Consider the following 15,914-nt stretch of genomic DNA (forward strand, 5'->3'; position numbering starts at 1 on the left):
GATTGCTGGAGCACCTTACAGCCCTGACTTTCCAGGACACGGGGCTCTTCAACCCCCTGAATCCACCCAGGTTTCCCACTCCTTGGGTGGGGTGGGGGCAGCTCCGGACCCTCGGGCCCCCCCTCCTCCCTCCCTCCACCGGCCTGGACGATGCCCAAGGCAGCCAGCAGGCCGCAGCATGAGATTCTGAATGACCGGTAGGCCGGGAGGCAGGACTTATGCTGCGTGCAGAAGAGTCCAGTCCAGCCAGGGGTGCAGTGGCAGGCTCCATCCTCAGCGCTGCAGCTGCCCCCATTGTGGCAGCTACATGTGTGGAAGCAGGCGGGGCCCCAGAACCCTGGTGGGCAAGCTGGGGGTGGGTGGGATGCACAGGGTGAGGGCAAGGCAGAATGAAGCAGACAGAAAGGGAGAGAGAGGAAGGGGGATGGCACATCAGCCGAGATGCCATGATACATCCAGCTGGTATTTTCTGGCTTTCCGGACACACTTCCCAGAATTCCTCCACTCACCTCTTGGCCCACTTACCCAGGATTCCCATGAAGCCCAAATTCTCTGCCCACTGTCCCAGCTCTGAGGGCTCCTGAACTTCCCTTCTTGGGGGACTGGCTGTGATTTGGAGTGTGTGGGTGGGTGTGGTAAACTAAACATTGCAGTTTACAGTGTGAACACTGTGTGTTAACTTCCCCATGACGATGGGGACTTTCCCAGGATAGGGACTCCCCTCTTTCGGCTGCTGAGCTCCCTGAGGATGACACTTGTGTCTCCTCCACCAGAATGGAAATTCCCTCAGGCCAGGCCATCTAACTGGGACCTCCCTAGGGGTACTGTCCCTGTCTCACCCATCAGACAAGGCGCTCCACGGGGCAGAGGTTAAGCCTCCATCCTTAGAATATGTGGTCTCTGGGTACACCTTACAAGGCTGGGCACACCTTACAAGAACAGCCTCTACAATGCCTTGTCCAGGCTTATGTGCCCAGGACATCATTCACATGGGTCACTCAGGGGACGCCCTCACCCCTCTGAGGTGACTGCTCTGCTCTCACCTCACTTCCCCACTTCCAAACCCCAGCATGCTAGTCCCTGCCCCTTCTTCCTCCCCAACCAAACTTAGGGGCTACTCCTTGCTCAGGTGCTCATAGAGTATTAATTCTCGGTGGGGTAACAATGGTACTCCCAACAATATCAGTACCTTTCATACTAACAGTTAATAATGCCAGTGATCAACCCTAATAACTCATCATGTCAGCTATGGGACTCTAACTGGGACTCAGGTGGACAGTCTTGTCTGTGGAAGGAGATTTCAGTCCTGGGAGGTGGAGGCACCAGGGGCAAAAAAAGAGGTTCTGGGCAAGGAGGAGGGTGTGTTTTGGGGCCTGGCTCCTGGTGGGGGGCATTCCTTGGGCAGCTGCTTACCCTGTGAGCAGTCCTTGCCAATCCATCCAGGGAAGCACTGGCAGGAGCCATCGATGGGGCTGCAGGTCCCATTGTTGGCACAGGAGCAGAGCTGGGCACAGTCCTGCCCAAAGTGCCCTCCAGCACACACTGTGGGCACAGGACAGCCTGGCACCTGCCCTCCCACCTGTTCTCCTCAGACCCCCACCCACAGCTGCTGCGCCCCTGGAAGTTCCCAGGCCACAGCTCTGACGGCCCCGGGCTCCCAGATCTCGGTGGGAACTGCCCACCTCCACAGCCCCATCACCCTTCTCCAGTTGAATTCCCTTCTTGTGTCCACAGCTGCATTCCTCTGGAGGCTCAATTAATGATCCCCTTTGAAGGCACAGACTGAGGCCCAGAGGGGTAGAGTCGCTTGGGCCTCACAGATGGAAGCGGGTGAGGCTGGGAATCCCACCTCCGCCCTCCATCCAGTGCTCCCCACACTGCTCCGCAGCCTTCTGCTGTCCGTTACCACGTTCTTGCCAGCATCACTGATCCCATAGGCATGAGGGTGGACACCTGTTTGTAGCTGGAAGGAGAGGGACGAGGGCAGGGGAGCAGGTCGGCCTGCAGTTAGACTGTTGGACGACTGTCTCTGCCCACCCGTTTCCTCTGTCTCTCCAAATCCCACCTGTTCCTCAAGCCTTAGCTCAGCCTCCGGACAGCCCTCCTGGGCTCACAAGGTGCTGTCTTCCACTGAGCCCCTGTGGTATTTCACTTTGAGTCACTTGTAGGGTTGTGGTTCTCACCCCCTACCCCCCGGAGGAGTCACCCCTTGGTCCCTAAAGGAAGGGCTGGTTTCCTCAACCAGGCTGCAAGTGGCTGTAGCACTAGGTCTGAGTGTTAGTTGAGCACCTACCTCTCATTTCCCCTGCAGTTCATCCTCCATCTGCTTCCTACAACTTAAGCTCTCTAAAGCTTAGCTCTCTTCATGGCACTTCTGTGCCCTGCTCGAACATCCTCAGTGGCTCCTACTGCCCCACAATAAAATCTGGATCCTAAAGAGCAACACTTAAGGTACTTCAGCTGGTGACTACCCCTCTCTCCCAAGACGCATAAGCCACTGACTGGTCCACACACCACTTTCTAATAACACCCCATGTTATTAGAACTTAGCTCCAGCTGTTCCCTTCCAGAGCTTCCCTGACCCTCCTGTCCAGCTGTGGAAATCTTACCTTGCCTATAAGACTCATTTTATTTTTATTTTATTATTATTATTTTTAAGTAGGCTCCACGCCCAGCATCAAGCCCAAGGCAGGGCTTGAACTCACAGACTCTGAGATCAAGACTTGAGCTGAGATCAATAATCAGATGTTTAACCGACTGAGCCACCCAGGCGCCCTTAAGACTCATTTTAAATGCTACCTTCCCCGTGATCCCCCTGTAGTAGGCTGCTAGTCCTTCAATCATCCAGTCTTTTCTTCCTTAGAAGTAGAATCTGGAGTTTTAGCTGGGCTTATGGCCACCTGCAATAAAGACTTGATTTCTGAGGCTCCTGCTCAGCTGGGTATGGCCATGTGACTACACTCTGGTAAGTGGAAATGCATGTCTTTGTCCATTCCTCGTCCTTGTTGAAGGATAATGTGGATTATGGATAAGAACTGTGGATAAGGTGGCTGGAGTTTAAGCAGCTACCTTCCATCAGAGGTGGAGGCCATGTGCCGAGGATGGCTGAACAACGGACAGAAGGAGGCTGGCTCCTGACCTCTTTGTAAGCTACCTTGCCATTCTCCAGTGGTCTACTTCTGGATCGTTTCTTGCTTTCTGTTTAAGGGAAATAACGTTTGTCAGTTTCAAGCCAGTTATTCGGGGTTTTTATGTCACTTAAAACAACTTAATCCTGACTCGCCCATCATCTCTGTTCTGGGCAGCTATTTCCCTGTTTGAACTTCCAGACTCTCTGTTAGTTTCTTCCCTGGTCTTCTGTTACTGTGACTTGTGAGCTGATTTCAGGCCAGGCCTGAGTTCTGCCCATGTCTTTGTTCTCCACGATGCCTGGAAAAAGCAGGCATGATGGCTGAACGTATGGGAGTAAACTGGCTCCCCTTCAACTCTCAAGTTCTTCTGGGGAAGGATGAGCTCTGAATGTCCCCCTCTAGACTGCAGGCTGTGTGAGGGCAGGGCACGTGGCTCTCTTGTTCCCTGTTGTGTCCAAATGCCCAGCACAGTGCCTGACACACACCAAACACTCAGAAAGTATTCCAAAATGGAATACCAAAATAGGCCCCAGGAGCAGTGACCTTCCAGTGGGTTCTGCTGGGATCACTGACTCCTGTCCCTTTCAGCTCTTCTCAGTTCAACCTTCTCCCTTCAAAGCCCAGTTGTAGCCAGCCCTCCATCCTCAGAGAAGGCTTCATTGCATTCCTGTTATGGGGGAGGAATTCCTTGAACCCCCCGAGGCCCTCAGTTGGGTGAGCCACATGGAGGATCATGGGAAGGTATTGATTCTTGAAGCAAAGCAACGTACCCAGGACCCAGTTCTCTTAAACCTTGGGCTCGCACCCTCTCCTTCATGCCACACTGCCTCCCCTTGCCAGCCCTTCCCCAACAAGATGGTCAGATTGTGGGCAGTTGGAGCCTAGGATCTGTGTCCACCCTATGCCTTTCCTGGGCATGATCAGTGGTTGGGACAGATCATGAAGGCAGCATGGCACACCAGGGTCTCTAGTCTAAAGCCTTGGGTTTGGGTCTTAATTTTATTTATGTATTCCACAAAAACTTCTATGGCACTTATATGCACTGGACACTATTCCAGGTGCTTCACAAATAGTAGTTCAGTCAACCTCGTAATACTGTCAATGTTAGATATTTTCATTATTACTCCCTATTATTAACTTAAGGAAACTGAGGGACCGAGAGGTTAAGTAATTTGCCCAAGGTCACACAGTTCGGAAGGTCTGCCACTTACTGGCTAAGCACCTTTGAGCAGACTGCATGACCCCTCTGCGTCCTGTTTCCTCATCTTTGAAATGGCCTCAGGCCGTGGTTGACAGCTGTGGGGTGGGAGATGGCTGATAGTGGGGCCCTGTACTTCCCCTGGCAAAAACCTTAGCTCCTACCAGGGTGGCTTACACACACCTAGCCACCTGCAGCTCAGGTCCCAGCTTCAGCTTCCAGAACAGCAGGTTGCCCAGCCTCCTCTTCCCCACCTCTGCGAGGTGCTTGATTTGGGGAGCCCATTCTCCAGTCCTGGCCCCGTATGGGGAGTGGGGTGAGCTGCTCCACCTACCCATACTCCCCAAACCAGCTCTGAGCTTCTCTAACAAGACAGTCTTATCTTTGAAGTCTTTCTCACCCACACAAGGCTGACAAATTCATCTACAGAGCTGCTAATGTGATCAGTCTAATACATTAATTGGTCGACTTCTTAGCTGAATCAAGAGGGAGGCAAAAAGAGGGGCGGTGGAGAAGGGGGCTGGTGAAAAGAAAACATCTGGTTATATTTAATCTATGTTTAATGATTCTGCATAAGCAGTGTCTGTAATTTGTAACTCGCTGGAAAGCCGGTCATTAGAAAGTGTCAGTTCAATTTTTTACAAGGTTTGAGACTTAACCAGGGCAGTTGCCATTAATAGCAAACTCTATTAGATCTATATGTGGAAAATACTCATTAGGCCAGCGGGCGATAAATCAGACATCGCAGGATCCGAGACTTACTCCTCGGGCTGCTTAGATCCTAATTTAGACCCAGCTTATCTGTATTGACGGCTGGGCTCCAATGTTTAATAAGTAAACCTCGACGTGTCAGGTTATGATTAAACTGTCCTGGGAGGGCTGCAAGCAAATGAAACTGTCACATGCTTCCCTGGGGCCCAAACTTCTCATGACCTCAAAGCATCAGGGAGTGAACTTTCCATTCATACATATTAACGGCCCATACACTTACAAAGCCAGCCCAGCTCAGTGGTGATTATTCATCAAAAGATTCTGTTCCCCTGGGAGGTAGTGAGCTCTCAGTGGAAGCATTTAAACACAGGCCAGATGAGATTCTTGCACAGATGACCTTGAATTTGCTTTTAGCTCTAAGTTTACCTTAGTCTAAGATCTCTTTGCTCCTTACAGGAGAGAGTGCAAATTCTGTAACCCTGTGTTCTAAGCTGTCCTGAGGGCCCCAGACTCCCTTCCCAGTTCCCTCTGCCATCCCCACCCAGCCCCCCGCATCCTTCAGCCGCTCTACTGCTGGACAGTCAGGTGTCCACACCCAAGCTGTCTGCTCTACCCACAATGCCTTTCTGCCTTCTCTGCCTCTTAGGCTGAGGCCTCACTGAAGGCCTGCAACAGCACGGAGCCGCCCCCCCCCCCCCCCAAATCTACACCGCCTTGGCCTAACTGAGCCAGTGATGGCAATAAGCAGCAGTATTTGCTGGAGCCAGCTTCTGCCTTCACACTGGTTGTTAAATATTCAGGAATTTTGTGACCCGTGTCAAGCCCCTGGTACCACGGAATCAGCCATGGTGGAGACATTCAGATCATGGAACTTGCTTGCAAATGTTACAAAGCAAGGCTTTTCCCCCCCAGAGAGTCAGTTTAGCAGCACACCAATGCAAATGAGCTTTGTCTCCCTTTCCGAGTCCTGCTGAGTGGTGGAGGTTGGCTGGAGTTGGCGTTGCGAAGGATTCAGCCGCCGAGACAGGAAAGTGTGCCATGAGGGATCAGCGATGTTGGCCTGAGTGTGGGGGGGAGAAGGCCTGGGAAGCTGCCATCTCCAGCTCCTGCCAGAACTGTCCCCTCTGAGTTCCCACGTCATCCTCTGCCTTTACCACTTGGCACTCGGCATAAGCCATTTGGGGACACTTCTTATGCAGAACTCACCTACGCTAATTTCATTTTTCATCAGCTTTGGAGTTGGAATTTCTCGGCTCTGCCACTTCCTAGCTGTGAGACCAAGGAGAAGCCATTTAACCTCTCTGAGCCTGTTCCTTTAACTGCATAATAGCTTCGTCTCACGCCTGGTGGTGACCAATTCTCAGAAGGGTAGGCCCGAGCCCTGATGAGGCAGGGAGCTGCCTCCACGGAGTATGATGAGAATCCCCCAGCCCCTCCTTCCAGCCACTTCCTTCCCAGGATGCCTCACCTCCCTGGCCCCCACTTGCCCTGGAGACACTACCTTGGTTGCAGAGGGCTCCGGAGAATCCTGGGAGGCACTCACAGATGCCGCTGATGTGGTGGCACGGCCCACCGCTGTGCACGCAGAGGGGACACGGCTGGGCGCAGCCGTGGCCATAGAACCCGGGGGGGCAGACTGGGGATGAAGTGGAGATGGTGGTCAGCAGCCTCAGGGGCCCCAGTCAGCTTGGCTACCTGTCCTGCCGCACATGGGGATGAAGGGAGGCTTCTCAAGAGTATGGGGAGAGCTGTCCCCACACTGCACCTTTGAGGGCCCGTCCCTTCCTGCAGAGAGAAGCTGTGGTCTGGTCCGGTTTCCACTGAGGAACCAGGCTGGGCCCTGAACTTAGGGACGGAAAAGCCAGCGCAGGGAGAGAGGGGACTAGAAGGGAGGGGTTTGATGGGGGCTGACACTGACTTGTTCCGGTCCTGACTTATTCCAACAGGGAAGGGGTGGGGAAGGTGAGCCATCTGTGGGGTGGGGGGCTCAGCCTTACTTCTCTGGCATAAGGTTCCTCGGAAGCCAGGGGCACACTCGCAGCTCCCATCCTCTGGGGAGCAGGACCCGCCGTTCTCGCAGCTGCAGGAGACGGAGCAGTTGGGACCCCAGCGACCAGGCGGACACATGCTGTCACAGCGGATGCCTGTGGGCCAGAGGTAAATTTGGGTCAGAGGTAAGAGGACTGAAGTCAGAGGGAAGGATGATGGGAAGGGGCCCTCTGCAGAATGAAGGGGTGGAGGTGAGCACAGTGCATCTGGGAATGTAGACGAAAACTCCAGTCCAGGCTTGGCTGGTCAGGGAGGGATTCCAGGAAGAGGTGATGCCCAAAGTGAGTCAGTCCTAAGGGACACGGAGGAATTTACCAGGTAAAGGAAACTCTCTGTGCAAAAATTAGGAGGCAGGAGAGAGAATCACGCCTTAAAAGAAAACAGCAGAGTGTGGCTGAGCCACAAGGACAAAATGAGGTATGGCAAGAGATGAGATTGTGGGACCAAGAAGGAACCAGGTCATGAAGGGCCACCTTCCTTTTTGACATCTTCGCTGGTATCCAATGTTAGGCTTGACAGAAACCAACTGTGGGGCAAGGGAATGCTGTAATGGGGTCGGCTGCAGCAGCTGGGAGTGAGCTACATGCCCACCCATGTTAGCCCAGTAGCCACTGGTCCTTTGGGTCCCAGCCAACCTAGGGTGCAGGTCCAGACGGTGGGTGGGGTCTCTTCAGATTCTTTTGACCACGGCCCTCAGCACAACGTGGATTTTATTTTATTTTTTAAAGATTTTATTTATTTATTTGACAGAGAGACACAGTGAGAGAGGGAACACAAGCCGGGGGAGTGGGAGAAGGAGAAGCAGGCTTCCCGCTGAGCAGGGAGCCCGACGCGGGGCTCAATCCCAGGACCCCGGGATCATGACCTGAGCCGAAGGCAGACGCTTAACGACTGAGCCACCCAGGTGCCCCTGCAACGTGGATTTTAGATCTTAAGTGCACATACATGTATGACAGAAACCAACACTTTGCAAAATGACATTTTACTGTCACTGGAGGTGATGCACTCTGATGTCTTCTCTGCACTGCTTTGTACTCTATTAAGAAAGAGGAAGAAGGCCTACATAGTCTTTCTGCGATGAGATAGAGCGAATATGTACTGAGGTGATTACAGCCCGAAGGCTAAGAAGGAATTTCGAAAGGCCTGAGGCTGGAGGCCCCAGCTCTGGGGCAGAAATGCTTCCAGTCTGACATGCATTAGGCGACCGGAAGGCGTGGGCCCAGGAAACTGGCTTGGCTTTGGAAGGCGAACATCAGAGGCTCAGAGAAGAGCAGAATTAGTTTAAAAATCATGTCTGCCTTGTTACAGGGACAGGGATTATGGGAAAGAGACAGAAAGAGGGAGGAAGACTCTCAGGCCCGGCGGAGAGAGCCAGCCAGAGCAGTAGCAGAATAGTGGGACCGATCTGGAGGCAGGCTGGAATTGTACAGCCCACCCGAGCCGGTGGGAGAGGGAGGAGAGGGCTGAGCAGCCAGAGAGAGCAGGGAGCGAGGGGCCGCAACAGGGCTTTGCTCACCCTCCAGCTCCCGTCTAGTCTAGTGCCCACATCCCCTCCCTGGCCTCCCTCCCTGTGACATCTCAATTTGGCAGCAGGGCGAGGGCTTTCGATGCCACTCTCTGAGAAATGAGGCCTCTTTGTGGAGGGAGGGAATCTGGCCGGCACGCTTCACCCCTTGATGGAGGTCTCGCCCGATGCAGTTTCGGGTGCTCAAGGGGCTAACACCCGGACAAACCCCGTGCACGGACCCAACGGGAGCCTGGGGAAGCTAGCACCACGAGGCTGCTCAAAGCTTTGGATACAGCTTCAAGTCTCCCCTTCTCTGGGAACATAGGAGCTGTGACCAAGGAATTCTTCTGTGAGAAAGCCAGGATCAGACTGCGGGCCGAGGGACTCTGCTGTTCCCGGGAGGCACCCTGCCACCTGACAGGGACCTCTGATCCCATCTGTGCCCCACATGCTCACATAGTCTGACCAAGGCACACAGGTCACACTGCTCTTTCCTAAACCTGCTGCAGACCCTGCTGTGATTAATGAAACCCAATGCATGCAAAAGCCCCCTTGGGGCGCCTGGGTGGCTCAGTTGGTTAAGCAACTGCCTTCAGCTCAGGTCATGATCCCGGAGTCCTGGGATCGAGTCCCGCATCAGGCTCCCTGCTCAGCGAGGAGCCTGCTTCTCCCTCTGACCCTCCCCCCCTCATGTACTCTCTCTCATTCTCGCTCTCTCAAATAAATCTTTAAAAAAAAAAAAGCCCCCTTGAATTCATGGCAGCTCTTTGCTATCGAGTGTTCTCCCAATCAACAGATATTTAAAACTACAGCTACTCTCGTGTGGGACCCTCAAAATGTTTTCATGTCCCAAAAGGGTTCTCTTTCTTGGGGATTGAGAACCATGGCTGCGAGGTGATCATGTAGATGGCAGGTGGTGGCAAGGGCTCACTGTTTTTAGGATCTGGCAATTATTATATTCTAGGCCTGGTTCTGTGGGGGTGGGGCCCCTGTTGGAGGTTTTCATATGTCCTAAGAACTCCCTGGAACTTAAGACACTCCCTGAGTGGGGAGAAGGGTCCAGGGTTTCCCCCTGCATGGAGAGCCCCGGTTCTACTGGAGCGGTCAAAGGGGCTGCCCCTTGGCCTGTGGGAGGGTCTTCCAAGCACAGCTTCTGAAGAGACATAGCTTCACCAGTTATCTTATCTAGGCCCTGTTTTCCCTAGTTAAATAGGGATAATAATCCCCCTCAGAGGGCCTTCCCTGTCTTATCCCTAGGGAATCTCCCTGCTTTATTTTTCAGGACTCCCTACACATCCATGTTGATGGGTAAAGCTAGGCTAAGAATCCATGTATCATGACCTCAAGTCCATGCCACGAGGCCAGCAACTCAGCAGCCTACATCCTTCAGGGTCTGCTTAGGGTCCTCCTTCTCCAGGAAGCCTTCCCAGATGTCTGCCCAGGGATTCAAGCATCTATTGGGTAGTCAGTGGCATACAGCTTTGTCCCTGCCTATTATTTGAATGTTTCATACATAAGTCTTGTGTCCCCTGCCAGCAATCTGAAGGCAGGGAACATGGCTTATTGACACTTCTGACCCTCCTTATTTGGTGCTCCTAGTGGACAGGATGCCATCTTGGTTATCTTTGCTTCTCTGGTGCTCAGCATGGTGTCTGGCACATAATGGGTGTCCAGGGACCATTGCTGTTACTGAATTTTGCTATTTAATGCTGGGCCTGACACAGTGCTGGATATACGTGGTAGTTGCCAACTAAGGACTTGGTGATTGCTTGAGTCAATAAATGCTAATTGAACGAATAGATGGCTCCTTTTTACGATGCAATTCCATGTCCCCATCCTATTGGCACGAATGCCCCGAGACCTTGGACATCTCCTTTCCTCATCTGTAGTCTGAGGAGGTTAGAGTAGATCACCTTGGAGGTTCCTTCGCTTCAAGGGGTAAAACTCATATATGGTTATAGCCCAGCTTCTTTCAATTTACTTCAATAGACATTTACTAAACACCTGCTATGCGCAGGGCAAAGTGAATGAAACATGATGGCACCTGTCAAAATCTGTGGTTTGTGTGGGCAAGGGGAGAAGACCTGCACATATTTAGGGCAGAGCAAAGCCACTGTTGAGCCAAGGCATGAGCAATACGCCAGGAGCTGGGAAGTCAGGGACAGACTTCTTGGGGCAGGGGTGGGTGGGGAGGGTTCACCAAGTGGGAGTCCGGGTCCTATGCCTGCATCCCCTCCTTTCCCCTCCTTGGTCCCCTTTTCCATTACAAACCTCAGGACATCAATCACTCCTTTGAAATGACTTCAGGACCATATTTGGGAAAATTAGCTTTATATGAGAACAGCAGAGGCCTTGCTGAAAAGTTGTCCATCAAAGACAGAATTTTTAAGCACCAGCTAGCATTAAAATCTTATCATCGGCTCACTTGAAATTAAGGCCATGAAAAATTAAAGCGGATTTCCACTTGGCTCTAGCTAGGAATCTGGGGGGCCAGTGACTAGGGCATGAGCCTTACTCTGTACCATGAGGCTGGGCAGGGGAGCCAGGTCAGAGATGCTACCGAGGAAGCAATATGCCTGGGCTTTCTGTTGCTCAGACACTTTCTGGTTGTGGAAAACAGAGGCTGCTCAGCAACCCGGTGTGAACAATTATCTGAAAACCCACACTGCCAGGAACACCTGTATCTCTCGCTCTGCCCACCACCTTGGGACTGCATGCATTCACCCAGCACAGCATTATTAAGCACTTCCTGTATTCATGGGCTACATTTATTGAGCACAGCGCCATGCCCTGTTAGCACTTGCAAGTATTAACTCATTTAAACTTCAAAATGACCCTGTAATTGCGAGGATTATAATTATCTGCATTTTATGGATGGAGAATTCGGGCCCTGAGAGGTTAAAGGACTCGCCCAAGGTCACAAACCCAGGCAGTCTGGCTCCAGCTCTGTGTTCTTAACCACCATGTCATCTCTCAGTGGGTGGCAGGCAGTGGACACAGGGGTGAGCAAGGCCCTGCCTCCAGAGAGCTGATGGTCTAGTTGAGGAGGCAGATAATAAAAAAATACTCGAATGACTGTTCAGTGACAATGGAGGTAAGTATGGCAAAAAGAAGAGTGTAGGATATTATGAGAATTCATAAGAGGGACTCTTACATAGTCTTGGCTGGGTGGTAATCGGGAAGGGCATCATCAGGTGCAGAGAAAAGGAAAGAGCAATGCATGTGGAGAGAAGGCACACACAAAGGCCTGGGGTCAGGAAGGTGGTCGGCCCAGGTGGCTGCAGTGTAGTGAATGATGGGAGGGGGCGAAAGGGAGGTGGCAGAGTTGGGCGGGGGCCAGGTCATAGGGACCCTGGGCCACTGTAAGGATTTTGGATTTTCTATAAGTGCCATGGGAAGCCACTGAGGCACTCTGAGCAGGAACTGATGTGAATGGAGCTGGGGTTTGAGAAGTTCACTCTGGCCACCATATGCAGAATGGATGCAGCTGGGCAACAGGGGAGGCCCAGAGACCAAGGAGGAGGCCAGGGCAGAGCCAGCTGAGAGACGGTGCTTGGAGGACCAGGATGGCGGCAGTGGGATGGATTCACCATGTGTTTAGGAGATAGGCTGACAGACACATATAAGGGACCAGGAGTGTGAGGCTGGGCTAAGCAGAAGGTCCCCGTCCCCCTCTCTACCATATCCTCTGAGAATGCAGATTAAGCACCTGTGCTCACGATGTATTAGCCTCTGTCTGATTTCTTACTGGTATGTCCCTAGCCTTTAGAACGAAGCCTGCACATACTAGGTGTTCAATAATTGGTTTGCTTGAACTGTAGGGAACAGAGAACTGAGGCCCAGAGGAGAGAAGGGAAATAAACGTGCATGCATAAGGAGCAAGAAGAAGTGAAAGAGAAAGAACAGTCAAGAGAAGTAGAACACCAAGAACCTGGTTTCCCAGGCCCTGGGGGCGGGGGGGCGGGGGGGCGGGGCAGCGGGTACCTGTCCATCCGGCGAGACAGCAGCAGTGGCCCGTGACAGGATCGCAGCCATCTGCGTGGCTGCAGTCACAGCGCTCACTGCAGTTCAGCCCAAATGTGCCATCCTGTGGAGGGAAGGGGACAGAGAAACGATCAGACCTAGACTCCCAGAGCGTCACACACTTCTGTTGGTTTTTTTTTTTTTAAAGATTTTTTATTTATTTATTTGACAGAGAGAGACACAGCGAGAGAGGGAACACAAGCAGGGGGAGTGGGAGAGGGAGAAGCAGGCTTCCCCGTGGAGCAGGGAGCCCGATGCGGGACTCGATCCCAGGACCCTGGGACCATGACCTGAGCCGAAGGCAGACGCTTAACTAACTGAGCCACCCAGGCGCCTCTGTTGGGTTTTGATAACAAAAGTGAGCCTCTGCCCCACGGGGATGCAGAGAGACTGTGGCCGGAGTGGAGTGGGAGCACTTTTTATCACTGGTGAGCCACATAGCCATGAAGCCATGCCAAATAATTCTTTGACTACATTAACAGAAGTATGGAGTTTGGAAGGAGAGGGTGATGGTCTTGCCCTACTTTTTTTTTTTTTTTAAGATTTTATTTATTTATTTGACAGAGAGAGAATACACAAGCACAAGCACAAGCAGGGGGAGTGGCAGGCAGAAGGAGAGGGAGAAGCAGGCTCCCCGCTGAGCAAGGAGCCCAAAGTGGGGCTCGATCCCAGGACCCTGAGATCATGACCTGAGCCCAAGGCAGCCGCTTAACTGACTGAGCCACCCAGGCACCCCGGTCTTGCCCTACTTCTTGATGGTTAAGCTCAAAGGGGTGTGGTTAGTGATTGTTAACTAAAATTGTAAATGAGAATGCACTCTGCAAATCATAATGCATTGATCACATGTGAAGAATGACCAATTTATTCTTTGTTTCTAGGGAAGACGGATGGTGGCAACTGACATCTGCTTGCGTGCTCATTAGGTATCAAGAGCCTTTTATCACTCATTTCTCTTAATCCTCACAGCAGATCTATGGGATGTTTCCATTATATTCACCATTTAACGATGAGAAATAGGGTCAGAAAGGTGAAGTAACACGTTCAAGGTCACATAGTTAGGATGTGGCAAAGTCAGCATTTGAACCCAGGACTGCAGGCCTCGTTCAACAATATCATATATTGGTTGGTTTAACGTGTTTGTCTCTTAGACTAAGATCCGGTGATTCAGTCTGGGTGGCTATCACTGAATAGTGCTTGGTTTTGCCCTCTCATACCCTGATCATAAAATTATCGAGGAACAGCCACTCTGAGGGATTGGTAAGGGCTGTCCTGTAGCACTGTGTTGGGAATGATTCTGAGGCTGCCTCTGGGCTCAGGTCAGTGTGCCAGGGTCGATTAATAACGTTGACCAAGCACGGCAAGGGGGGAGTGAGGCCAGGGTGCTACGCCTGCCAGATATTTGCCATTTTATAGATGCAAGACCGGAATCTGGGGGTCCCACCACCGAGGCCAGTGCTCTTCTCTGCACACCTCTGCGGGAGAGGGGGAGAGGGCTGCTGGGCACTCACTGGGCAGGGCAGTTCGCAGGTGTCTCCGAGCCAGCCAGCGGTGCACGAGCAGGAGCCATCTGCGGGGCTGCAGGCTGCCCCGTTGGCGCAGGTGCAGCTCTCGTTACAGTTCAGGCCCCATGTCCCGCTGGGACACGGCAGGGTGCAGTCCAGGCCTTGCCACCCTGAGAGCGGGGAAAGGGTCTGTCACCTCTCTGTCGGGGCCCGGCACGGCTGGCTTTCTGCCTACTCCCCCAGCTCTGTACCTGCCCCCCTAAACCACCGTTTCTCTGATCACCGGGGTAAAACACACATTCCACATGGAGTCGGCTCCGAAACACAGCAGGGCTGTTAGGAGACCCAGGGCCAGCCCGCGGGGCTCCTGCCTCCTGGCTCTCACTGCTCTTGCTGCAGGTGCATGATCCCACCTGGGACAGGGCACCAGCTGAGACGGGGAGGTCTACCTCTGCCCGGGGTGGGATCAGGAGGCTTATTTTAGGGCCCTTTGTTCTTGGGACAGGCTGGTTTCCCTGTTCTGAGGCTGGTCATCGGCCTGTTTGCTCTCAGGTCCATTTCTCCCCTTCCCCGGCTCTGATCTGCGTCACAGGAGGCTGGTCCCTGCAGCTGCATATCCCCGGCTTCCCCCTCAGCTGGCTCCCAGGTGGGCTTCACTACGGGAGACCTGGCCCACAGACTGGAGGTGGGGAGCAGAAGAGACGCCTTTGTTGGCCTTGGCAGGGCCTCTGATGGTGGTGCGGGCTGGGCCTCCCCATGTTCCACTGCTGCCACGCAGCCCCTCTATCCACACCCCAGCTCCCACCAGGTGGCCCTCACTCCCAAGCTCTGGAATGCCGCTTCCTCCATCTGTCCCTCCCACCCTAGGAGTGGTGGCAGCTTCTCCCTCCCCACTTCTGATCTCTGGTTTGTGCACTTCCCCTCGTATGCTCCCCCAGCAATTCTAATACCATTGTAACTAATCCCCTCTATTACACTCCTCCTACTGAAGTCCCTGGCCTGGGTGTCCTTGGCTGGGACCTGATCTCTAAGCTCCCTGACCCTGCGTGTGGGTGGATGAGGCAGGGACAGCCCAGACTCCCTAGCCGGCAGCCCACCTGGGCGGTGTGTACATCTGAGGGGGATGGGAGCGGGCGAGGAGGCACATCACCTTCCTTGCAGGTGCAGGAGCCATCCACGGGGGAACAGATGCCACGGTTGGTACAGCTACAGACAGACGAGCAGTTGGGGCCATAGGTTCCTGCGGCACATGGAACCGCACAGACCTCTCCCTGGAAGAGGAGGAGGTGAATTTTGGATCGACGTTGTCCCACGCTGGGGGGTTAGGGGAGGCAGAATAATGCCCTCCCCTCCAGCCCCCACCAAAGATATCCATGTTCTAATCCCTGGAACCTGCGAATATGACACCTTACATGGCAAAGGGGACTCTGCAGATGTGATTAAGGACCTTGAGATGGGGAGAGTATTCTAGATAATGCAGTTGGACCCCATTTAATCACATGAGTCCTTAAAAGTGGAAGATGACTAAGCCGGTTGGAGAGAGATGCCGTCGGAAGTCCTCTACCAGCCTGTGTTGACCTTGAAGATGGCGGAAGGGGGAAACACAGCCAAGGAAGGTAGTGGCCTGTGAAAGATAGGATCAACCCTCATTTTAGAGCCAGCAAGAACATGAGGACTTCGGTCCTACAACCCTGGGAACTGAATTCTGCCAACTTCTGGAGTGAGCAGGAAGTGCATTCTCCCCTGGAACCCCCAGAAAGGACCACAGCCTGCAGACCTTGACTTTAGTCTGA

The 15,914-nt window shown here is 53.0% G+C and overlaps 1 protein-coding gene across 1 annotated transcript in view; it reads right to left on the minus strand.

The window, feature by feature from the left end:
• MEGF11 (multiple EGF like domains 11) overlaps positions 1-15,914 on the minus strand; it is a 250,988-nt gene that overhangs the window by 20,437 nt on the left and 214,637 nt on the right. The window contains exons 11-17 of the mRNA XM_034994182.1: positions 15,272-15,392; positions 14,128-14,291; positions 12,581-12,683; positions 7,038-7,184; positions 6,542-6,676; positions 1,414-1,542; positions 221-349 (exon numbers count right to left, since the gene is read on the minus strand). Of these exons, the coding sequence (XP_034850073.1) occupies positions 221-349; positions 1,414-1,542; positions 6,542-6,676; positions 7,038-7,184; positions 12,581-12,683; positions 14,128-14,291; positions 15,272-15,392 (928 nt within the window). The remainder of the gene's footprint in view (positions 1-220; positions 350-1,413; positions 1,543-6,541; positions 6,677-7,037; positions 7,185-12,580; positions 12,684-14,127; positions 14,292-15,271; positions 15,393-15,914) is intronic.

This window comes from Mirounga leonina, unplaced genomic scaffold, assembly GCF_011800145.1.
Source record: "Mirounga leonina isolate KUSES-001 unplaced genomic scaffold, KU_Mleo_1.0 Mir_91, whole genome shotgun sequence".
NCBI classification, from domain to species: domain Eukaryota; kingdom Metazoa; phylum Chordata; class Mammalia; order Carnivora; family Phocidae; genus Mirounga; species Mirounga leonina.